This window comes from Nerophis lumbriciformis, linkage group LG22, assembly GCF_033978685.3.
Source record: "Nerophis lumbriciformis linkage group LG22, RoL_Nlum_v2.1, whole genome shotgun sequence".
Lineage (NCBI taxonomy): Eukaryota > Metazoa > Chordata > Actinopteri > Syngnathiformes > Syngnathidae > Nerophis > Nerophis lumbriciformis.
The window spans coordinates 39,514,227-39,541,444 of record NC_084569.2 but is presented as its reverse complement, the minus strand read 5'-3'; the positions used below and the strand labels follow the sequence as shown (position 1 = coordinate 39,541,444).

The 27,218-nt window shown below is 30.5% G+C and overlaps 1 protein-coding gene across 1 annotated transcript in view; it reads right to left on the bottom strand.

Moving 5' to 3' along the window:
- Positions 1-20,747, bottom strand: part of LOC133615324 (uncharacterized) — a 63,984-nt gene extending 43,237 nt beyond the window's left edge. The window contains exons 1-3 of the mRNA XM_061973842.2: positions 20,488-20,747; positions 7,435-7,593; positions 757-875 (exon numbers count right to left, since the gene is read on the bottom strand). Of these exons, the coding sequence (XP_061829826.2) occupies positions 757-875; positions 7,435-7,593; positions 20,488-20,689 (480 nt within the window). The 5' untranslated portion in view covers positions 20,690-20,747. The remainder of the gene's footprint in view (positions 1-756; positions 876-7,434; positions 7,594-20,487) is intronic.
- Positions 20,748-27,218: the final 6,471 nt, after the last annotated feature.

Below are 27,218 nucleotides of genomic sequence, written 5' to 3'. Positions count from 1 at the left end.
TACATATATATGTAATTTGTTTTATATATATGCATATATATAAAATAAATATATTTATTATATATATATATATATATAATAAATATATTTATTTTATATATATGCATATATATATATATATATATATATAATAGATTTATATTTATAAATATTCATATATATATATATATATATACATATATATATACACACATAAATGCATAAATATATATTTATGTATTTAAATATATATATAAATAATGTGTGTCTATATATATATATATATATATATATATATATACACGCACACACAATTAATAGATTTATATGTATAAATATTCATATGTATAAATATTCATATATATATATATATATATATATACACACATACATATACATACATACATACATACACACACACACAAATACATTTATAAAAATAATATATATATATATATTCATATTCCTGTGGCCCCATTTGTCACGGTTTACCTGACATGAAACGTGACGAATTGGGGCGCGCACTATCCACTTTAGCCGCCAGATGGCAGTAGAGTGCTGCGTTATCTTCAAGTGTTTTGTGGCCATTCCAACTTTGACCACAGCATCACTTGCTACGTACGGTGGCGCTTTCCATCCTTTTCAGCAGACTGCATTGCAGAATGATTCACGCAAGATCCACCCAGGAACTGGGCCAAATGAATCCCTTCCCTACTGCATACTTTTTTTACTACACTTGGACATGAAAAAGTATATTCCGTGCCGACGATGTCGTACCTGTCGTGTGACGTGGCAGGCGTCGTACCGAGCCGCCAGGTGGAGGTGTCCCCTGGTGGTCTCCACAGCGTAGCCGCACTGACGGGGCAGCTGGGCGAGGTGAACGGACGAGTCATTCTCTGAGAGAAAAACATTTATTTTAATTGAACAAATGGAGGAAACGCTCAAATATTAACTGAGATACTCTCTTGAGAAAAATGTCTTAGTGTAGTTTCTGTCAATCCCTTAATGATTGAATACTTCACTATGTGATTGATGCTGTATTACTGCCTTTCCCAAGGTTTGACCAAAACATTCCAGTTCACACAAATAGGGCCACTTTGCCTCAATCCCTTTTTTCTTACATTCCCAAGGCAAACAAAGATATCTCTCTCACTCTCACCCTCTCTCACCCTCTCTCTCTCACTGTCTTTTCTTTGTTAGCAGCGTAGACTTGCTTTTCTCTAACCCAAGGTTATTAATGCCCTCAAAAAATACTTAGCTTTCTCTGGAAATTTCTTTATTCAAGATTCAAGATGATGCTTTATTATTGTCCATTCTTTAACATGTACAAGACACATAAGAACTGAAATTTCATTTTCGGCACAGTCCCACTAAGAGCAGACATACGTTGCAAGGGGACAAGACGGGACCGCCAACGGGTCAGCCACTTACAGTGCTCCTTAAAAAATGTGGGGAAAAAGGTGACATTAGGAAAGGGGGAAGAGTAAAAAAAATATCAGTCTAAGGCTGGACCCTTGGGAGGGGCTCCAGACTGAGTCCAAAGAAAAAACCTCACATAGCATAGCACACAAACATGATACATGTAATCACAACAACTCGCAACAGAGGGGGGGATTTGGGGCCCTGGAAGCCGGCCGCCGCTATAAAACGCTACTCAGCCGTCCACAACCCCGAAGAGGAATTAAGCAGTGGTGAAGGCGTTGATTGGGGGAGGGGCGGGTGCGTGCATGTATGCCCAATTAACATGGGTGAGATGTTGAAATGATTTTGTGGACTGGGGCCGATCTCAAAGTTCGACACCAGGTGTTGTTGAAAAAAAGGAAGTTCAAAAGCGTCCATCGTTGAGGAGTCCTTGGGGGAGTTTTTTCAGAACAGCCTGTTCCTGATAGCGTCAAGGCCATTCGAGGGAGTCAAATCGTAGATTAAGATGTTTTCTTCGAGCAGTCAAAACAATGACATTCCTGCTCTGTGTCCATGCTGGTTCTCTCAAATTCAATTTAATTCTTCCTTCTCAGCAAGCTTCTCCATGATGAGATCCATTTTGCGATTCAAATCAGAAATCGCCACAGTCTGTGTTCCCACAGCCCGGCCCAATCCTTCCATTGTGACGAACAGCCGTTGGGCTCCTTGAGTGGCTGCCATCATCTTCCGAAATTGACGATACACCAGAGCAATGCCCAACCCAATCAGCAGGTGCCCCGCGATCACGGTTCCAAATAGGTAGATGTCTTCCACGTCCTCGATGGAAAGGACTGAGAGGCACATGATTCTCCATTTATCCCAGGAGTCTCTCACGTACCCCACAGCAATGGTTCCATCAGGGCAGCCAGGCTCCCCCGAACCTCTTTTCCTTGTCGAAAAGACTTTGTCATTTGCGTCGAGGGTCCAGCTGACCATATCCATGTTTGATGTTTAGATTTGAGGACACCACAAAGAAAGAGGCTTCAAAAAAGTTCAGACAGGACAAGGACACGAAGAATTGCTTAAGCCGCTGAAATCCGAGTCTGAATCCGAGCTAATGTCGCTATAGCTTGCTGTTCTTTCCGCCATGTTTGTTTGTGTTGGCTTCACTATGTGACATCACAGGAAAATGGACGGGTATATATAACGATGGTTAAAATCAGGCACTTTGAAGCTTTTTTTTAGGGATATTGCGTGACGGGTAAAATTTTGAAAAAAACTTCGAAAAATATAATAAGCCACTGGGAACTGATTTTTAATGGTTTTAACCCTTCTGAAATTGTGATAATGTTCCCCTTTAAGTGTACGTTCTCACGTAGTTTCTTTTAGCTGCGGGCATTACACTACAGCCTCTTCTTGTCTCTCCTTTTCACAGAGACATAAAACAAGCGCACATTCTTAAATACGTCACACGCTCCCGCAGAGCGAGAGGTAGCAACATGGTGACGTTAGCTGTGATGCTAACAGCTAACGGTGTGGTTTGAGGGGGAATACGAGAGAAAGAAGGTGCGAATCTGGTAACAAATGGAGGAATAATTAATTCCCAAGAAAAACAGCACGGGGTCCATCGTCTGACGGTGGTTTGGCTTCAAGCGGGAATATGTCTTTACATGTCAACATCTCTGTTGCCATACCAACTTTCGACACATTGCAAAACTGTATTGATACTGTGTCGATACTGTGTCACTAAATACTGACATCTGCTGGACATTAAAGATCCCTACAGGCAACCTATGGACCGACTCAACTGACACTGGTTTTATGCCCTAGTACCGGGGTCACCAACCTTTTTGAAACCAAAAACTACTTATTGGGTACTGATTAATGCGAAGGGCTACCAGTTTGATACACACTTAAATAAATAAATATATTGTCATTTGTAAGTTACATGTAAGTGTGATTTAAACAAGAATAGCTAAATAAATACATTTATATATATAAAAAAATGGGTATTTCTGTCTGTCATTTCGTCGTACATTTTTTTTTTTCCCTTTTACGGAAGGTTTTTGTAGAGAATAAATGATGAAAAAAAAACACTTAATTGAACGGTTTAAAAGAGGAGAAAACACGAAAAAAATTAAAATAAAATTTTGAAACATACGTAGTTTATCTTCAATTTCGACTCTTTGAAATTCAAAATTCAACCGACAAAAAGAAGAGAAAAACTAGCTAATTTGAATCTTTTTGAAAAAATTAAAAAAAAGAATTTATGGAAGATCATTAGTCATTTTTCCTGATTAAGATACATTTTAGAATTTTGATGACATGTTTTAAATTGGTTAAAATCCAATCTGCACTTTGTTAGAATATTTAACAAATTGGACCAAGCTATATTTCCAACAAAGACAAATCAGTATTTCTTCTAGATTTTCCAGAACAAAAATTTTAAAAGAAATTCAAAATACTTTGAAATAAGATTTAAATTTGATTCTACAGATTTTCTAGATTTGCCAGAATAATTTTTTTGAATTTTAATCATAGTAAGTTTGAAGAAATATTTCACAAATATTCTTCATCGAAAAACCAGAAGCTAAAATATTTATTATTCTTTACAATAATATAAAAAAAAAATTACTTGAACATTGATTTAAATTGTCAGGAAAGAAAAGGAAGAAATTTAAAAGGTAAAAAGGTATATTTGTTTAGAAATCCTAAAATCATTTTTAAGGTTGTATTTTTCTCTAAAATTGTATTTCTAAAAGTAATAAGAAGCAAAGTAGAAAATAAATGAATTTATTTAAACAAGTGAAGACCCATCCATCCATCCATTTTCTACTGCTTATTCCAAGTGAAGACCAAGTCTTTAAAATATTTTCTTGGATTTTCAAATTCTATTTGAGTTTTGTCTCTTTTAGAATTAAAAATGTCGAGCAAAGCGAGACCAGCTTGCTAGTAAATAAATACAATTTAAAAAATAGAGGCAGCTCACTGGTAAGTGCTGCTCTTTGAGCTATTTTTTAGAACAGGCCAGCGGGCGACTGATCTGGTCCTTACGGGCTACCTGGTGCCCGCGGGCACCGCGTTGGTGACCCCTGCCCTAGTATATACAATAATATAAACCAAGTCATTTAGGATTATTTCATATCTTCATTTAAATAAAAATATATTTTTATCTTTTTTAGATACAGTCAATAAATAATGTGAACATGTATCATAACATGGAAATCTAAGAGAACGTGTTGTGGATGATTGTGGACTGTGAATTTTTTTTATTTTATTTTTTTACACATTTTTGTTAAAAAAAAAAAAAAAAAAGTTTTTCCGACGTATTACATTTTAGACGATTTTTCTTAGTTATTATTTCTCCGGCTGTAGAGAAGACACGCTCACAGGGCACAGAGGAGACGTCAGTGCGACACAGTTGGCGTATCGGTCACGTGACCAAAACAGCTCATGATCGGTCACGTGACTTTCTAAAAGCGGTACGCGCACCGACACAGGGTTTTGCTCTATGAGCTCGACGCATGCGCCGATGCATCGGTGTTGCCGGACCCATCACTAGTGTATGGTGACATGGCCTAAAAATATCAAGATATTAAAAAAAAAAAAGCCATATCTCCCAGCCCTAATACATACATATATACACATACATACGTATATAGTACACTGTAAAAAACATTTTTACATTAAAAAAACCTGGCAGCTTAATTACTAGAATTTTACTGTAAAATTCACAGAAGTTTTTACAATACTACCCTTTTCTTTATTGTTATTATTTATGGTAACTAAAGCTGCCAGTTTATTATTTTTACCTTGAAAGAAATGTAATATTTTTCCATTTACAGCAATACACCGTATAAACTCTACATTTTACGGTAATAAACTGGCAGCTCAGTTGATAGAAATGTACTGTAAAAACAATTATATTTACAGTAATACGCCGTAAAAACCACCGTCAATTTTACCACTGTTTTTATTATTAAAAAAAAATAAAAATAAAAATACCACTATTTTTTATATTTTTTTTTTTACAATGTACAATTTGATGAGTAACTTTCTAATGTTATATTTTGACACAAAAATTGCTTGAGAAGTATATTTATTGCAATATTGGATACTCTCAAAGTTGATATTTTCTGTCAAAATGGAAAAAACAAGTACCGTATTTTCCGCACCATAAGGCGCCCTGGGTTATAAGCCGCGCCTTCAATGAACGGCATATTTCAAAACTTTGTCCACCTATAAGCCGCCCCGTGTTATAAGCCGCATCTAACTGCGCTAAAGGGAATGTCAAAAAAACAGTCAGATAGGTCAGTCAAACTTTAATAATATATCAAAAACCAGCGTGATGTGGGCGCGCATGGAGTCGTATATCAACATGGACGGAGCTGCGTGAAAAAAGCCACCCGGCCTCTTCGCGTAAACTTCCCTTAACCACTCGCTCATCTTTTCTTCATCCATCCATCCCTTCGAGTTAGCTTTTATGATGACGCCGGCTGGAAAGGTCTCTTTTGGCAAGGTCTTCCTTTTGAATATCACCATGGGTGGAAGTTTCTGGCCATTAGCATGGCAAGCTAGAACCACAGTGAAGGATGACTTCTCATTCCCTGTGGTGCGAATATTCACCGTACGTGCTCCCGTTGTATCCACAGTGCGGTTCACAGGAATATCAAAAGTCAGTGGAACCTCGTCCATGTTGATAATGTTCTCTGGCCGGATCTTTTTTTTCAGCTATCTTGTTTTTACAATATGCACGGAAAGTAGCCAGCTTTTCTTGAAAGTCTTTAGGCAGTTGCTGTGAAATAGTAGTCCGTGTGCGGATGGAGAGATTGCGTCTTTTCATGAACCGGAAACCTGTCGCTTAGTAGGAGCCATTTTGTGGTCTTTACAGATGTAAACACACAAAGGAAATGAAACGTAATATCCGCGCGCTTCTTCTTCTTCTTCTTCTACGGGGGCGGGTGGTTGCTTACAGTAGAAGAAGAAGCGCTTCCTGTTCTATGGGGGCGGGTGCTTACCTTGGCGGTTGCTTGCGTAGAAGAAGAAGCACTTCCTCTTCTACGGGGAAAAAAGATGGCGGCTATTTACCGTAGTTGCGAGACCGAAACTTTATGAAAATGAATCTTAATATTAATCCATATATAAAGCGCACCGGGTTATAAGCCGCACTGTCAGCTTTTGAGTAAATTTGTGGTTTTTAGGTGCGGCTAATAGTGCGGAAAATACGGTACATTTAATAAGAAAATATAAGTTACTTAATTAATGCATATTTTATCCACGGTTATATAAAATGATGTGGTGGGCCTTGAGTTTGACACCCGTGGTGTGAAAATGTGGGAACATATCCCCTAACCCAGGGGTCGGCAACCCAAAATGTTGAAAGAGCCATATTGGACCAAAATTACAAAAACAAATCTGTCTGGAGCCGCAAAAAATTAAAAGCCATATTACATACAGATAGTGTGTCATGAGATATAAATTGAATTAAGAGGACTTAAAGGAAACTAAATGACCTCAAATATAGCTACAAATACATATAGCTAGCCTAAATAGCATGTTAGCATCGATTAGCTTGCAGTCATGCAGTGACCAAATATGTCTGATTAGCACTCCACACAAGTCAATAACATCAACAAAACTCACCTTTCATGCACAACCTTAAAAGTTTAGTGGACAAAATGAGACAGAAAAAGAAGTGGCATAAAACACGTCCTAGAAAGTCGGAGAAAGTTATATATGTAAACAAACTAAGGTGAGTTCAAGGACCGCCAAAATTAGTAGGACAAAACGGCGCTCTCCAAATATTCGAATCAGTGAAGCATGTTTAATATAAACAGTGTGCTTTGTAGCAATTGGGGAGATTTGTGTCATGTTTGTCCTCCTACAGAAATCATATTAAAACAAAAATAGATTTTTTTCCACTCATCTTTTTCCATTTTTCATACATTTTCTGAAAAAGCTCCAGAGAGCCACTAGGGCGGCGCCATGCGGCTCTAGAGCCGCGGGTTGCCGACCCCTGCCCTAACCTAACCTAAACTAAACCTGGATCCTCACCTCGGTCCAGCAGGAGCTGACCGGCTGGTCTGCGCCTGACAGTCAGGGTCATGACGTGGTCTCGGCATTCAACCTCGGGCTGCAGCCTCCGCCGCAGCGCCTCTGCTCCGCCGCGCCGCTGACCTCCGACCCTCAGCTGGCCGCGGCGTCGCGGTGGGACTGATGAAGACAAAACATCGACGTGAGCCAAAAAAAAAAAAAAAAAAAAAAAAGCTTCAAAACTTGGCAACTTTTGGTGCCACTTTTTGAAAAAGCTTCTGCGAATTTAACCATTTTAGCCAGGGACAGTCACAAAAAAGCTACTTATCGTACTTGCACTACACACCTCAACTACATCATGAAGAGGGCCGCCGTTTCAAGAACCCAAGGGCCCGGACATTGAAAAGTGGATGTTTGCAGGTTCTATTCCCTTGAGACTGCGTTTACTTCATTGCAGAGTCGACTTTCACACTGGACGGTCAATAAATGTATTATCCTGCCCTCGCTACTCGTTGCCAGCGTGTGCAGCTAGACAGATAGTTAACAGCATGAAGAAACAGAAGCTCCAGGATTTTTCTCAGGGTCAAGAGTGCCATTTTTTTTTTTTTAATATAAATAAGGAGGAGTCTTCTACTCACTGCTTCCTTGTGACACATTTGCCTCATGTATTTAAAATCACAGACTTTAGATACAACTAACAAGGATGTGAAATGTAAATACTGAAATATAATAAAATATATTAAAAAAATGCTTTTGACCTTTTTTAAAAAAACACACCTGTTCAGTAATTTGTAATAGATTTGTAAAAAGCACTTTACATTGAGTAAACAACCTCAAAGTGCTACAGTGTATTAAAAAAATAAAATAAAAAGATAATAAAAAAAATAAATAAATAAAAACTAGAACAGCCAAATAGCTAAAACTAGTATGCATTTATCAAAAAAAGAAAGAAAAAAATGGCTTTTTTAAAAGGAAGGGTTTTTAAAGCCTTTTTTGAAAGCATCCACAGTCTGTGGTGCCCTCAGGTGGTCAGGGAGAGCGTTCCACAGACTGGGAGCGGCGGAGCAGAAAGCCCGGTCTCCCATTGTTCGTAGCTTTGTCCTCGGAGGTTGGAGGAGGTTCGCGTAGGGGAGGATCGATTCCACTATCGATCACTATACAGATACCAAGGTTAGTATCGGTATTAGGTCGATACTAGCGTGGTGAAATCGATATTTTTCAGTTCTTTTTACTGTATTTGTTACACACTTTGGTGGGGGGTTGGGGGTTCATACTTTTACATTGCTGCATTTTATTTTATTTTCATATTTATTTATTGTCAAATTGTGTAGCAACAATAACAGAAATAATAGCAACATTTCAAAAATACTGATTAAATCAACAATATGTAAATATTAAGATTAGTGACAGTACAATAACAATGATGATAATACAACTATAATGCTAAAAATACTAATAGTAAAATTTTAATAAATGTATTAAACATTTCATGTTGGGGGAAAAAAAAAGCTTAAAAATTTGGCAACTTTTGCTGCCACTTTTTGAAAAAGCTTCTGCGAATTCAACTATTTTAGCCAGCGACAGTCAAAAAAGTTACTGTCATACTTACACTATACACCTCAACTACATCACAAAAAGGGCAGCGGTTTCAAGACCCCAGGGGCCGGACATTGAAATGTGGACGTTTGCAGGTTCAATTCCCTTGAAACTGTTTGTGCAGCTAGACAGATAGTTAACAGCATGAAGAAACAGAAGCTCCAGGGTTTTTCTCAGGGTCGACAGTGCCATTTCTGATTTTTGCGTTGGTTCCAAGAGCCAACACAAGTCTTGGTTAAAAGAAAAAAAAAGAAAAAAAAAAAAGTCTTCAGATTTGCTGCTCCATGGTCTTGAATTACAAAATAATCTGAGGTTACCTGAACTCATCACTTTGGGGGAATTTCAGGCCATTTTAAAAGAGCTGTTTCTAAAGTACATGTTTTTAAATTGTTTTTATTGAACCATTTCATTTATTTACCTATTGGGTGTTTATGTTGTAATTTGTGCTTTTAACACGTGTGTGACTGATATTGTTTGTTGTTCGATGCATTCATGAAACCTGGTTTTTGCTAGCCCTTTTGGCCAGGACACTTGTGAAAGATTTTTATCTCAATGAGTTTTTATTATATTGTGTAGCAAGAACAATAGCAAAAAAAAAAAAAAAAGATTAAATCAACAATATTTAAATATTAAGATTAGTAACAGTAAAATAATGATGATAATATAAAAATAATAAACAAAATTGCTAATACTAATAATAAATTTAAAAAAACAAATGAATTAATTAACCGTCTTTTATGCATTTAAAATCACACTTTACATAAAAAAAATATTATAAGTCTAAATAAAATATTAAAAGAATTGCTTTTTTTTTTTTTTTTAATTTTTTTTAAAAACACCTGTTCAGTAAATTGTAGGGGTGGACCGATTCCAATATCGACCATTATATCGATACCAAGGTAGTATCGCTATTGGGTTGATACTAGTGTGGTAAAATCGATATTTTTCAGTTCTTTTTAGGGGGGTAGAGGGACGTTCATATTTTCATAATGTTGCATTCATGAAACCTGGTTTTTGCTAGCCCTTTTGGCCAGGACACTTGTGAAAGATTTTTATCTCAATGAGTTTTTATTATATTGTGTAGCAAGAACAATAGCAAAAAAAAAAAAAAAAACTGATTAAATCAACAATATGTAAATATTAAGATTAGTAACAGTAAAATAATGATGATAATATAAAAATAATAAACAAAATTGCTAATACTAATAATACATTTAAAAAAACAAATGAATTAAATAATTAACCCTCTTTTATGCATTTAAAATCACACACTTCACATAAAAAAAATATTATAAGTCTAAATAAAATATTAAAAGAATTGCTTTTTAAAAAAAAATTTTTTTTTTTAAAACACCTGTTCAGTAAATTGTAGGGGTGGACCGATTCCAATATCGACCACTATATCGATACCAAGGTAGTATCGCTATTGGGTTGATACTAGTGTGGTAAAATCGATATTTTTCAGTTCTTTTTAGGGGGGTAGAGGGACGTTCATATTTTCATAATGTTGCATTCATGAAACCTGGTTTTTGCTAGCCCTTTTGGCCAGGACACTTGTGAAAGATTTTTATCTCAATGAGTTTTTATTATATTGTGCAGCAAGAATAGCAAAAAAAAAAAAAAAAAAAGATTAAATCAACAATATGTAAATATTAAGATTAGTAACAGTAAAATAATAATATAGAAATAATAAACAAAATTGCTAATACTAATAATACATTTAAAAAAACAAATGAATTAAATAATTAACCGTCTTTTATGCATTTAAAATCACACTTTACATAAAAAAATATTATAAGTCTAAATAAAATATTAAAAGAATTGCTTTTTTAAACATTTTTTTTTTTTTAAAACACCTGTTCAGTAAATTGTAGGGGTGGACCGATTCCAATATCGACCACTATATCGATACCAAGGTAGTATCGCTATTGGGTTGATACCAGTGTGGTAAAATTGATATTTTTCAGTTCTTTTTAGGGGGGTAGAGGGACGTTCATATTTTCATAATGTTGCATTCATGAAACCTGGTTTTTGCTGCATTCTTGGCCAGGACGCTTGTGAAAGATTTTGATCTCAATGAGTTTTTACCTGGTTAAAAGAAAGGAAAATGAAATGATTCTGCGTGGAGGGGAAAAAAAAACATCACACTTCAACACATCAAACCTTAGCCCCCACATGAAAGTGCAGCAAAGCTCCAACGGTGTTTTCAAAGTCTACCAAGATAATACCAAAATATATTTTAAAAATGCTTTTGACCTTTTTTTTTTTTTAAACACACCTGTTCAGTCATTTGTAGGGAGGATCGATTCCAATATCGACCACTATATCGATACCAAGGTTAGTATCGGTATCAGGTCGATACTTGCGTGGTGAAATCGATATTTTTCAGTTCTTTTTACTATATTTGTTATACGTGGTTTTTTAGGGGTGTTCTTACTTTTACTTTGCTGCATTTTATTATATTTTCACATTTATTTATTGTCATATTGTGTAGCAAGAACAATAGCAAAAATATAAAAAACTGATTAAATCAGCAATAGGTAAATATTAAGATTAGTAACAGTACAATAATATTGATGATAATATAAAAAATAATAAAATTGCTAATAATACTAATAAAAGTTTAAAAAAAACAAATTAATTAATTAACCTTTTATGCTTTTAAAATCACACTTTAGATTTAAAAAAAAAAATATAAGTCTAAATAAAATATTAAAAGAATTGCTTTTTTTTCTTCTTAAAAACACGTGTCCAGTAAATTGTAGGGGTGGACCGATTCCAATATCGACCACTATATCGATACCAAGGTAGTATCGCTATTGGGTTGATACTAGTGTGGTAAAATCAATGTTTTTCAGTTCTTTTTAGGGGTGTAGAGAGACGTTCATAATTTCATAATGTTGCATTCATGAAACCTGGTTTTTGCTGCACTCTTAGCCAGGACACTTGTGAAAGATTTTAATCTCAATGAGTTTTTACCTGGTTAAAAGAAAGGAAAATTAAATGATTCTGCGTGGAGGGGAAAAAAAACATCACACTTCAACACATCAAACCTTAGCCCCCACATGAAAGTGCAGCAAAGCTCCAACGGTGTTTTCAAAGTCTACCAAGATAATACCAAAATATATTTTAAAAATGCTTTTGACCTTTTTTTTTTTTTTTTAAACACACCTGTTCAGTCATTTGTAGGGAGGATCGATTCCAATATCGACCACTATATCGATACCGAGGTTAGTATTGGTATCCGGTCGATACTTGCGCGGTGAAATCGATATTTTTCAGTTCTTTTTACTATATTTGTTATACGTGGTTTTTTAGGGGTGTTCATACTTTTACTTTGCTGCATTTTATTATATTTTCACATTTATTTATTGTCATATTGTGTAGCAAGAACAATAGCAAAAATATAAAAAACTGATTAAATCAACAATATGTAAATATTAAGATTAGTAACAGTACAATAATATTGATAATATAAAAAATAATAAAATTGCTAATAATACTAATAAAAGTTAAAAAAACAAACAAATTAATTAATTAACCTTTCATGCTTTTAAAATCACACACTTTAGATTAAAAAAAAAAAAAAAAAGTCTAAATAAAATATTAAAAGAATTGCTTTTTTTTTCTTCTTAAAAACACCTGTCCAGTAAATTGTAGGGGTGGACCGATTCCAATATCGACCACTATATCGATACCAAGGTAGTATCGCTATTGGGTTGATACTAGTGTGGTAAAATCAATGTTTTTCAGTTCTTTTTAGGGGTGTAGAGAGACGTTCATAATTTCATAATGTTGCATTCATGAAACCTGGTTTTTGCTGCACTCTTAGCCAGGACACTTGTGAAAGATTTTAATCTCAATGAGTTTTTACCTGGTTAAAAGAAAGGAAAATTAAATGATTCTGCGTGGAGGGGGAAAAAAACATCACACTTCAACACATCAAACCTTAGCCCCCACATGAAAGTGCAGCATAGCTCCAACGGTGTTTTGAAAGTCTACCAAGATAATACCAAAATAAATTTTAAAAATGCTTTTGACCTTTTTTTAAAAACACACCTGTTCAGTCATTTGTAAGGAGGATCGATTCCAATATTGACCACTATATCGATACCAAGGTTAGTATCGGTATCAGGTCGATACTTGCGTGGTGAAATCGATATTTTTCAGTTCTTTTTACTGTATTTGTTATACGTGGTTTTTTAGGGGTGTTCATACTTTTACTTTGCTGCATTTTATTATATTTTCACATTTATTTATTGTCATATTGTGTAGCAAGAACAATAGCAAAAATATAAAAAACTGATTAAATCAGCAATATGTAAATATTAAGATTAGTAACAGTACAATAATATTGATGATAATATAAAAAATAATAAAATTGCTAATAATACTAATAAAAGTTAAAAAAACAAACAAATTAATTAATTAACCTTTTATGCATTTAAAATCACACACTTTAGATTTAAAAAAAAAAAAAAAAAAGTAAATAAAATATTAAAAGAATTGCTTTTTTTTCTTCTTAAAAACACCTGTCCAGTAAATTGTAGGGGTGGACCGATTCCAATATCGACCACTATATCGATACCAAGGTAGTATCGCTATTGGGTTGATACTAGTGTGGTAAAACCAATGATTTTCAGTTCCTTTTAGGGGGGTAGAGAGACGTTCATATTTTCATAATGTTGCATTCATGAAACCTGGTTTTTGTGCCATCTTGGCCAGGACACTCTTGTGAAATATTTTTTATCTCAATAAGTTTTTACCTGGTTAAAAGAAAGGAAAATGAAATGATTCTGCGTGGAGGGGGGAAAAAACATCACACTTCAACACATCAAACCTTAGCCCCCACATGAAAGTGCAGCATAGCTCCAACGGTGTTTTCAAAGTCTACCAAGATAATACCAAAATATATTTTAAAAATGCTTTTGACCTTTTTTTTTTTTAAACACACCTGTTCAGTCATTTGTAGGGAGGATCGATTCCAATATCGACCACTATATCGATACCAAGGTTAGTATCGGTATCAGGTCGATACTTGCGTTGTGAAATCGATATTTTTCAGTTCTTTTTAACTGTATTTGTTATACGTGGTTTTTTAGGGGTGTTCATACTTTTACTTTTACTTTGCTGCATTTTATTATATTTTCATATTTATTTATTGTCATATTGTGTAGCAAGAACAACAATAGCAAAAATATAAAAAACTGATTAAATCAACAATATGTAAATATTAAGATTAGTAACAGTACAATAATATTGATGATAATATAAAAAATAATAAAATTGATAATAATACTAATAAAAGTTTAAAAAAAACCAAATTAATTAATTAACCTTTTATGCATTTAAAATCACACACTTTAGATTTAAAAAAAAAAAAAAAAAAAAGTCTAAATAAAATATTAAAAGAATTGCTTTTTTTTCTTCTTAAAAACACCTGTCCAGTAAATTGTAGGGGTGGACCGATTCCAATATCGACCACTATATCGATACCAAGGTAGTATTGCTATTGGGTTGATACTAGTGTGGTAAAACCAATGATTTTCAGTTCCTTTTAGGGGGGTAGAGAGACGTTCATATTTTCATAATGTTGCATTCATGAAACCTGGTTTTTGCTGCCATCTTGGCCAGGACACTCTTGTGAAATATTTTTATCTCAATAAGTTTTTACCTGGTTAAAAGAAAGGAAAATTAAATGATTCTGCGTGGAGGGGAAAAAAAACATCACACTTCAACACATCAAACCTTAGCCCCCACATGAAAGTGCAGCAAAGCTCCAACGGTGTTTTCAAAGTCTACCAAGATAATACCAAAATATATTTTAAAAATGCTTTTGACCTTTTTTTTTTAAACACACCTGTTCAGTCATTTGTAGGGAGGATCGATTCCAATATCGACCACTATATCGATACCAAGGTTAGTATCGGTATCCGGTCGATACTTGCGTGGTGAAATCGATATTTTTCAGTTCTTTTTACTGTATTTGTTATACGTGGTTTTTTAGGGGTGTTCATACTTTTACTTTGCTGCATTTTATTATATTTTCACATTTATTTATTGTCATATTGTGTAGCAAGAACAATAGCAAAAATATAAAAAACTGATTAAATCAGCAATAGGTAAATATTAAGATTAGTAACAGTACAATAATATTGATAATATAAAAAAATAATAAAATTGCTAATAATACTAATAAAAGTTTAAAAAAAACCAAATTAATTAATTAACCTTTTATGCATTTAAAATCACACACTTTAGATTTAAAAAAAAAATATAAGTCTAAATAAAATATTAAAAGAATTGCTTTTTTTTTCTTAAAAACACCTGTTCAGTAAATTGTAGGGGTGGACCGATTCCAATATCGACCACTATATCGATACCAAGGTAGTATCGCTATTGGGTTGATACTAGTGTGGTAAAATCAATGTTTTTCAGTTCCTTTTAGGGGCGTAGAGAGACGTTCATAATTTCATAATGTTGCATTCAATAAACCTGGTTTTCGCTGCACTCTTGGCCAGGACACTCTTGTGCAAGATTTTAATCTCAATAAGTTTTTACCTGGTTAAAAGAAAGGATAATGAAATGATTCTGCGTGGAGGGAAAAAAAACATCACACTTCAACACATCAAACCTTAGCCCCCACATGAAAGTGCAGCATAGCTCCAACGGTGTTTTGAAAGTCTACCAAGATAATACCAACATATATTTTAAAATGCTTTTGACCTTTTTTTTTTCTTCTTTTTTTTTTTATAAACACACCTGTTCAGTCATTTGTAGGGAGGATCGATTCCAATATCGACCACTATGTCGATACCAAGGTTAGTATTGGTATCCGGTCGATACTTGCGTGGTGAAATCGATATTTTTCAGTTCTTTTTACTGTATTTGTTATACGTGGTTTTTTAGGGGTGTTCATACTTTTACTTTGCTGCATTTTATTATATTTTCATATTTATTTATTGTCATATTGTGTAGCAAGAACAATAGCAAAAATATAAAAAACTGATTAAATCAACAATATGTAAATGTTAAGATTAGTAACAGTACAATAATATTGATGATAATATAAAAAATAATAAAATTGCTAATAATACTAATAAAAGTTATAAAAAAAACAAATTAATTAATTAACCTTTTATGCATTTAAAATCACACACTTTAGATTTAAAAAAAAAAAAAAAAAGTCTAAATAAAATATTAAAAGAATTGCTTTTTTCTTCTTCTTAAAAACACCTGTCCAGTAAATTGTAGGGGTGGACCGATTCCAATATCGACCACTATATCGATACCAAGGTAGTATTGCTATTGGGTTGATACTAGTGTGGTAAAATCAATGTTTTTCAGTTCTTTTTAGGGGTGTAGAGAGACGTTCATAATTTCATAATGTTGCATTCACTAAACCTGGTTTTCGCTGCACTCTTGGCCAGGACACTCTTGTGCAAGATTTTAATCTCAATAAGTTTTTACCTGGTTAAAAGAAAGGACAATTAAATGATTCTGCGCGGAGGGGAAAAAAACATCACACTTCAACACATCAAACCTTAGCCCCCACATGAAAGTGCAGTATAGCTCCAACGGTGTTTTGAAAGTCTACCAAGATAATACCAACATATATTTTAAAATGCTTTTGACCTTTTTTTTTTTTTTTTTTTTTTTTTTTTTTTTTTAAACACACCTGTTCAGTCATTTGTAGAGAGGATTGATTCCAATATCGACCACTATATCGATACCAAGGTTGGTATCGGTATCAGGTCGATACTTGCGTGGTGAAATCGATATTTTTCAGTTCTTTTTACTGTATTTGTTACACGGTTTTTTTTAGGGGTGTTCATACTTTTACTTTGCGGCATTTTATTATATTTTCATATTTATTTATTATATTGTGTAGCAAGAACAACAATAGCAAAAATTAAAAAAACTGATTAAATCAACAATATGTAAATATTAAGATTAGTAACAGTAAAATAATGATAATATAAAAATAATAAACACAATTGCTAATACTAATAAGTTTAAAAAAACAAATTAAATAATTAACCCTCTTTTATGCATTTAAAATCACACACTTTACATAAAAAATTATTATAAGTCTAAATAAAATATTAAAAGAATTCCTTTTTTTTTTTTTTTTAAAACACCTGTTCAGTAAATTGTAGGGGTGGACCGATTCCAATATCGACCACTATATCGATACCAAGGTAGTATCGCTATTGGGTTGATACTAGTGTGGTAAAATCGATATTTTCGTAATGTTGCATTCATGAAACCGGTTTTTTGCAGCACTCTTGGCCAGGACACTCTTGTGAAAGATTTTTATCTCAATGAGTTTTTACCTGGTTAAAAGAAAGGAAAATTAAATGATTCTGCGTGGAGGGCAAAAAAAAAAACCCATCACACTTCAACACATCAAACCTTAGCCCCCACATGAAAGGGTTTTGAACGCCGAGCAAAAAAATAAGTATTTTTTTAGCGATGACATTTAAACTTTTTCCCGTTACTTTCCATTTCATCTTTTATCCAACTTGTTTTCTAATTGGATTTTTAGCCCAAATGATAAATGGAGTGATGATTATAATAAACGCGGAATCGTGACGTCACACCGATAAATAATAAATAGATTTTAAAAATGATTTGCACATATGTAGGTGCGTCTGGGTGTGCAAATCAAGCGCTCCCTTTTCTTTTAGTCGTGCTAAAAAAAAGGACCCTGAGCCCGTTGTAAACAAACACTTTAAAAGATGATTGGATTTTTGGTCTCGTTCCAGTGATATGATTACTTTCATGTGATAAATACTAAAGTTGTGGATTGTTAAAACTGCTAAAAATGCACTTAGAACCTCTGCCTTGTTTTTAATGAATACCTAGGTCTACTACACTACTGTATTTTAATGTCATTATGGTGGTACTTAATGAATACTTAGGTCTACTACACTACAGTATTTAATGTTGTCATTATGGTGGTACTTAATGAATACTTAGGTCTACTACACTAGTGTATTTTAATGTCATTATAGTGATACTTAATGAATACTTAGGTCTACTACACTACTGTATTTTAATGTCATTATGGTGGTACTTAATGAATACTTAGATCTACTACACTACTGTATTTAATGTTGTCATTATGGTGGTACTTAATGAATACTTAGGTCTACTACACTACTGTATTTAATGTTATTATGGTGGTACTTAATGAATACTTAGGTCTACTACACTACTGTATTTTAATGTTGTCATTATGGTGGTACTTAATGAATACTTAGGTCTACTACACTACTGTATTTTAATGTCATTATAGTGGTACTTAATGAATACTTAGGTCTACTACACTACTGTATTTTAATGTCATTATAGTGGTACTTAATGAATACTTAGGTCTACTACACTACTGTATTTAATGTTGTCATTATGGTGGTACTTAATGAATACTTAGGCCTACTACACTCCTGTATTTTAATGTTGTCATTATGGTGGTACTTAATGAATACTTAGGCCTACTACACTACTGTATTTTAATGTCATTATGGTGGTACTTGATGAATACTTAGGTCTACTACACTACTGTATTTTAATGTTGTCATTATGGTGGTACTTAATGAATACTTAGGTCTACTACACTACTGTATTTTTATGTCATTATAGTGATACTTAATGAATACTTATGTCTACTACACTACTGTATTTAATGTTGTAATTATGGTGGTACTTAATGAATACTTAGGTCTACTACACTACTGTATTTTAATGTCATTATGGTGGTACTTAATGAATACTTAGGTATACTACACTACTGTATTTTAATGTCATTATGGCGGTACTTAATGAATACTTCGGTCTACTACACTACTGTATTTTAATGTCATTATAGTGATACTTAATGAATACTTATGTCTACTACACTACTGTATTTAATGTTGTCATTATGGTGGTACTTAATGAATACTTAGGTCTACTACACTACTGTATTTTAATGTCGACCATTTTGGTGGTACTTAATGAATACTTAGGTCTACTACCCTACTGTATTTTAATGTTGTCATTATGGTGGTACTTAATGAATACTTAGGTCTACTACACTACTGTATTTTAATGTCATTATGGTGGTACTTAATGAATACTTAGGCCTACTACACTACTGTATTTTAATGTCATTATGGTGGTACTTTTGAATACTTAGGTCTACTACACTACTGTATTTAATGTTGTCATTATGGTGGTACTTAATAAATACTTAGGTCTACTACACTACTGTATTTTAATGTCATTATAGTGATACTTAATGAATACTTAGGTCTACTACACTACTGTATTTAATGTTGTCATTATGGTGGTACTTAATGAATACTTAGGCCTACTACACTCCTGTATTTTAATGTTGTCATTATGGTGGTACTTAATGAATACTTAGGCCTACTACTTTATTTTAATGTCGACCATTTTGGTGGTACTTAATGAATACTTAGGTCTACTACAGTACTGTATTTTAATGTCATTATGGTGGTACTTAATGAATACTTAGGTCTACTACACTACTGTATTTTAATGTTGTCATGATGGTGGTACTTAATGAATACTTAGGTCTACTACACTACTGTATTTAATGTTGTCATTATGGTGGTACTTAATGAGTACTTAGGCCTACTACTTTATTTTAATGTCGACCATTTTGGTGGTACTTAATGAATACTTAGGTCTACTACAATACTGTATTTTAATGTCATTATGGTGGTACTTAATGAATACTTAGGCCTACTACACTACTGTATTTTAATGTAATTATGGTGGTACTTAATGAGTACTTAGGCCTACTACTTTATTTTAATGTCGACCATTTTGGTGGTACTTAATGAATACTTAGGTCTACTACAATACTGTATTTTAATGTCATTATGGTGGTACTTAATGAATACTTAGGCCTACTACACTACTGTATTTTAATGTCATTATGGTGGTACTTAATGAATATTTAGGCCTACTACTGTATTTTAATGTCGACCATTTTGGTGGTACATATATATATATATATATATATTTTAAATTTATTTAAAATATTATTTTTTTAAATCCATCCATTTTCTACCGCTTATTTAATTTATCTAAATAATTTTATTAGATTATTTAAATGAATTATCTCAATTTAAATTATTTCAAATATAGATATTTTTCCAATCAAGTCTATTCTGAAAAACTCCAATAAACATTAAATTTAAAAAAAACTACATATTATATTTATAAAGAAGTTAGGGGTTTATAATATAATAAAACAAGGACATTGATTACAGCAGCAAAGTGAATTTACACAAACAAAAATAAAGCTATAACAAAAAATGTGCAAGAAAAAAAACAAGTGTGGAGTTTTTAGTAAAAATAAGAAAAAAACAATCATCTGAAAGCAACAGGAAGTTGAAAAAAAAAAACACTTACTTTTCTCTTTTATTCAACTTTTGGGTAATATTTGGACAGGTAGGATCTCACCTGTGACGGGGGGGTCCCAGCCCCCCTGGGGACCGGCCATGAAAAACTTCCCAGGTATGATATTCCGGATTTCACCAAGCGTGCAGTTTTTGTGGCGGTCCAGGTGCGGCGAGGAGGCGGGGAGACACCAGCTCAGGTGTGGCGGCGTAATCGTCGGCACGGCGACGAGGAAAAGAGCGACAAAGTTTAAATTGAAATCCATCGCCAAGTCGACTTTCTTTGCTCCAAACGACAAAGAGGACACAAAAACGGCGATTTTTTTTTTTTTAAAGACACACCTGTTGGGTAATTGGTGGAGGTGGGCGGAGCCATTCCACTCCTATCCACTACCAAGGGTCGATACTTGTGTGGTGAAATCGATATTTGTTTAGTTCTTTCCCAATGCTGTCCTTGACTTGGTATCGGATATTAAAATGTGCAGTATCATTTTTTCTTCTTCTAACTCTTTAAAGAAAAGCCCTCCAGTGATTGGTTGTTAATTGACCACCTGACCTTTGACAGGAAGTGAACGTCTTCTCGGTAATAATTTCAATTTAAAATCACAGACTCGACATACAAATACCAATTATTAGAAATGTAATAGTGCATAATATAAATGACAATAAGACAAAATATTTCCAAACATTTTTTTAGACACACCTGTTCAGTCATTTGTAGGGGAGAATCGATTCCAATATCGATCACTATATCGATACCAAGGTAATCGATATTTGTCTCTTCTTTTTAATTTCTTTGTTTTAGTTTTTTTTTAATCTTTTCACATTGTTGCATTTCATTATATTTACATATTTATTTATAAAATATTATTATATTAATAACATTTGAAAAAATAAGGATTAAATTAAAAAAAGAATGTAAATATTAAAATGATTCCCAGTATAATATCAATAATAATGTTGATAATACTAATAACTATAATAATAATAATAATGTTTTAATTAAACAAATTAATTAAATAATTAACCCTATTTTATGTATTTAAAAGCACAGACTATAGACACAACTAACATTGAAATGTAAATACATCTAAATAAAATATATTTGAAAAATGCTTTTTTAAAACACACCTGTTCAGTAAATTGTAGGGAAGATCGATTCCAATATCGATCACTTTATCGATACCGAGGTTCGTATCGGTATCAGGTCAATACTAAAGAGATGAAATTAATATTTTTCTCTTCTTTTTAGTTTTTATTTATTTATTTTTTTTAAATCTTTCATATTGTTGCATTTAATTATATTTACATATGTATTTATTATTTACATTATTATTTATTATTATTTATAATAATAACATTTAAAAAATTGGGATTAAATTAAAAAAAGATGTCAATTTTATTATCATTACCAGTATAATAATAATAATAATAATAATAATAATAATGTTGATAATAAAAAATTATAATAATATTTTAATTAAACAAATCAATTATAAAATTAACCATCTTTTATGTAAATACATCTAAATAAAATATATTTGAAAAAGGCTTTTGATCTTTTTTAAAACACACCTGTTCAGTAAATTGTAGGGAAGATCGATTCTAATATCGATCACTTTATCGATACCGAGGTTAGTATCGGTATCAGGTCAATACTAAAGAGATGAAATTAATATTTTTCTCTTCTTTTTAGTTTCTTTGTTATCCATGTTTTTTTTGTTTTTTTAAAAATCTTTCACATTGTTGCATTTAATTATATTTACATATGTATTTATTATTTACATTATTATTTATTATTAATTATAATAATAACATTTAAAAAATAGGGATTAAATTAAAAAAAGCATGTAAATATTAAAATGATTCCCAGTATAATATCAATAATAATGTTGATAATACTAATAACTATAATAATGATAATGTTTTAATTAAACAAATTAATTAAATAATTAACCCTATGTTATGTATTTAAAAGCACAGACTATAGATAAAACTAATATTGAAATGTAAATACATCTAAATAAAATATATTTGAAAAATGCTTTTTTAAAACACACCTGTTCACAGTAAATTGTAGGGAAGATTGATTCCAATATCGATCACTATATCGATACCGAGGTTAGTATCGGTATCAGGTCAATACTAAAGAGATGAAATTAATATTTTTCTCTTCTTTTTAGTTTCTTTGTTATCCATGTTTTTTTTTTTTTTAAATCTTTCACATTGTTGCATTTAATTATATTTACATATGTATTTATTATTTACATTATTATTTATTATTAATTATAATAATAACATTTAAAAAATAGGGATTAAATAAAAAAAAGCATGTAAATATTAAAATGGTTCCCAGTATAATATCAATAATAATGTTGATAATACTAATAACTATAATAATAATAATGTTTTAATTAAACAAATTAATTAAATAATCAACCCTATTTTATGTATTTAAAAGCACAGACTATAGACACAACTAACATTGAAATGTAAATACATCTAAATAAAATATATTTGAAAAATGCTTTTTTAAAACACACCTGTTCAGTAAATTGTAGGGAAGATCGATTCCAATATCGATCACTATATCGATACCGAGGTTAGTATCGGTATCAGGTCAATACTAAAGAGATGAAATTAATATTTTTCTCTTCTTTTTAGTTTCTTTGTTATCCATGTTTTTTTTTTTTTTTAATCTTTCACATTGTTGCATTTAATTATATTTACATATGTATTTATTATTTACATTATTATTTATTATTAATTATAATAATAACATTTAAAAAATAGGGATTAAATTAAAAAAAGCATGTAAATATTAAAATGATTCCCAGTGTAATATCAATAATAATGTTGATAATACTAATAACTATAATAATAATAATAATGTTTTAATTAAACAAATTAATTAAATAATTAACCCTATTTTATGTATTTAAAAGCACAGACTATAGATAAAACTAATATTGAAATGTAAATACATCTGAATAGAACATATTTGAAAAATGCTTTTTTAAAACACACCTGTTCAGTAAATTGTAGGGAAGATCGATTCCAATATCGATCACTATATCGATACCGAGGTTAGTATCGGTATCAGGTCAATACTAAAGAGATGAAATTAATATTTTTCTCTTCTTTTTAGTTTCTTTGTTATCCATGTTTTTTTGTTTTTTTTAAATCTTTCACATTGTTGCATTTAATTATATTTACATATGTATTTATTATTTACATTATTATTTATTATTAATTATAATAATAACATTTAAAAAATAGGGATTAAATTAAAAAAAGCATGTAAATATTACAATGATTCCCAGTATAATATCAATGATAATGTTGATAATACTAATAACTATAATAATAATAATGTTTTAATTAAACAAATTAATTAAATAATTAACCCTATTTTATGTATTTAAAAGCACAGACTATAGACACAACTAATATTGAAATGTAAATACATATGAATAAAACATATTTGAAAAATGCTTTTTTAAAACACACCTGTTCAGTAAATTGTAGGGAAGATCGATTCCAATATCGATCACTATATCGATACCGAGGTTAGTATCGGTATCAGGTCAATACTAAAGAGATGAAATTAATATTTTTCTCTTCTTTTTAGTTTCTTTGTTATCCATGTTTTTTTTTTTTTTAAATCTTTCACATTGTTGCATTTAATTATATTTACATATGTATTTATTATTTACATTATTATTTATTATTAATTATAATAATAACATTTAAAAAATAGGGATTAAATTAAAAAAAGCATGTAAATATTACAATGATTCCCAGTACAATATCAATAATAATGTTGATAATACTAATAACTATAATAATAATAATGTTTTAATTAAACAAATTAATTAAATAATTAACCCTATTTTATGTATTTAAAAGCACAGACTATAGATACAACTAACATTGAAATGTAAATACATCTAAATAAAACATATTTGAAAAATGCTTTTTTTAAAACACACCTGTTCAGTAAATTGTAGGGAAGATCGATTCCAATATCGATCACTATATCGATACCGAGGTTAGTATCGGTATCAGGTCGATACTAAAGAGATGAAATTAATATTTTTCTCTTCTTTTTAGTTTTTTTAGTTTTTTTTTTTTTTTAATCTTTCATATTGTTGCATTTAATTATATTTACATATGTATTTATTATTTACATTATTATTTATTATTATTTATAATAATAACATTTAAAAAATTGGGATTAAATTAAAAAAAGATGTCAATTTTATTATCATTACCAGTATAATAATAATAATAATAATAATAATAATAATGTTGATAATAAAAAATTATAATAATATTTTAATTAAACAAATCAATTATAAAATTAACCATCTTTTATGTAAATACATCTAAATAAAATATATTTGAAAAAGGCTTTTGATCTTTTTTAAAACACCTGTTCAGTAAATTGTAGGGAAGATCGATTCCAATATCGATCACTATATCGATACCGAGGTTAGTATCGGTATCAGGTCAATGCTAAAGAGATGAAATTAATATTTTTCTCTTCTTTTTAGTTTCTTTGTTATCCATGGTTTTTTTTTTTAAATCTTTCACATTGTTGCATTTAATTATATTTACATATGTATTTATTATTTACATTATTATTTATTATTAATTATAATAATAACATTTAAAAAATAGGGATTAAATTAAAAAAAGCATGTAAATATTAAAATGATTCCCAGTATAATATCAATAATAATGTTGATAATACTAATAACTATAATAATAATAATAATGTTTTAATTAAACAAATTAATTAAATAATTAACCCTATTTTATGTATTTAAAAGCACAGACTATAGACACAACTAACATTGAAATGTAAATACATCTAAATAAAACATATTTGAAAAATGCTTTTTTAAAACACACCTGTTCAGTAAATTGTAGGGAAGATCGATTCCAATATCGATCACTATATCCATACCGAGGTTAGTATCGGTATCAGGTCAATACTAAAGAGATGAAATTAATATTTTTCTCTTCTTTTTAGTTTCTTTGTTATCCATGTTTTTTTTTTTTAATCTTTCACATTGTTGCATTTAATTATATTTACATATGTATTTATTATTTACATTATTATTTATTATTAATTATAATAATAACATTTAAAAAATAGGGATTAAATTAAAAAAAAAAGCATGTAAATATTAAAATGGTTCCCAGTATAATATCAATAATAATGTTGATAATACTAATAACTATAATAATAATAATAATGTTTTAATTAAACAAATTAATTAAATAATTAACCCTATTTTATGTATTTAAAAGCACAGACTATAGACACAACTAACATTGAAATGTAAATACATCTAAATAAAACATATTTGAAAAATGCTTTTTTAAAACACACCTGTTCAGTAAATTGTAGGGAAGATCGATTCCAATATCGATCACTATATCGATACCGAGGTTGGTATCGGTATCAGTTCTTCTTTTTAGTTTCTTTTTTTTAAATCTTTCATATTGTTGCATTTAATTATATTTACATATGTATTTATTATTTACATTATTATTTATTATTATTTATAATAATATTTAAAAAATAGGGATTAAATTAAAAAAACACGTCAATTTTATTATCATTACCAGTATAATAATAATAATAATAATAATGTTGATAATAAAAAATTATAATAATATTTTAATAAAACAAATCAATTATAAAATTAACCATCTTTTATGTAAATACATCTAAATAAAATATATTTGAAAAAGGCTTTTGATCTATTTTAAAACACACGTGTTCAGTAAATTGTAGGGAAGATCGATTCCAATATCGATCACCGAGGTTAGTATCGGTATCAGGTCAATACTAAAGAGATGAAATTAATATTTTTCTTTTCTTTTTAGTTTCTTTGTTATCCATGTTTTTTTTTTTAATCTTTCATATTGTTGCATTTAATTACATTTACATATGTATTTATTATTTACATTATTATTTATTATTAATTATAATAATAACATTTAAAAAATAGGGATTACATTAAAAAAAAACATGTCAATATTATTATCATTACCAGTATAATAATAATAATAATAATAATAATGTTGATAATAAAAAAATCATAATAATATTTTAATTAAACAAATCAATTATAAAATAACCCCCTTTTATGTAAATACATCTAAATAAAATATATATGAAAAAGGCTTTTGATCTTTTTTAAAACACACCTGTTCAGTAATTTGTAGGGAAGATCGATTCCAATATCGACCACTATATCAATACCAAGGTTAGTATCAGTATCAGGTCGATACTAAAAAGGTGAAATCGATGTTTTTCTCTTCTTTTTAGTTTCTTTGTTATCCATGTTTTTTTTTTATCCCTTCACTTTGTTGCATTTCATAATATTTACATATTCTTTTATTATTTTGTTGTGTAGCAACAACGATAATATTAATAATAATAATAATAACATTTAAAAAAAAGGGATTAAATAAAAAATACATGTAAATATTCAGATTATTATTATTATCAACATTATTATTATTATGTTGATAATAATAATAACTCTGATAATAATAATAAACATTAAATTAAACAAATTAATTAAATAAATAACCCTCTTTTACGTATTTAAAATCACAGACTTTAGATACAACTAACAATGATTTGAAATGTAAATACATATAAATAAAATATATTTAAAATATAAAAATGACCTTTTTTAAAACACACCTAATTTGTAGTAATTAAATAGTAATTTGTAGGGGAAAATCAATTTCAATAGCGATCACTATATC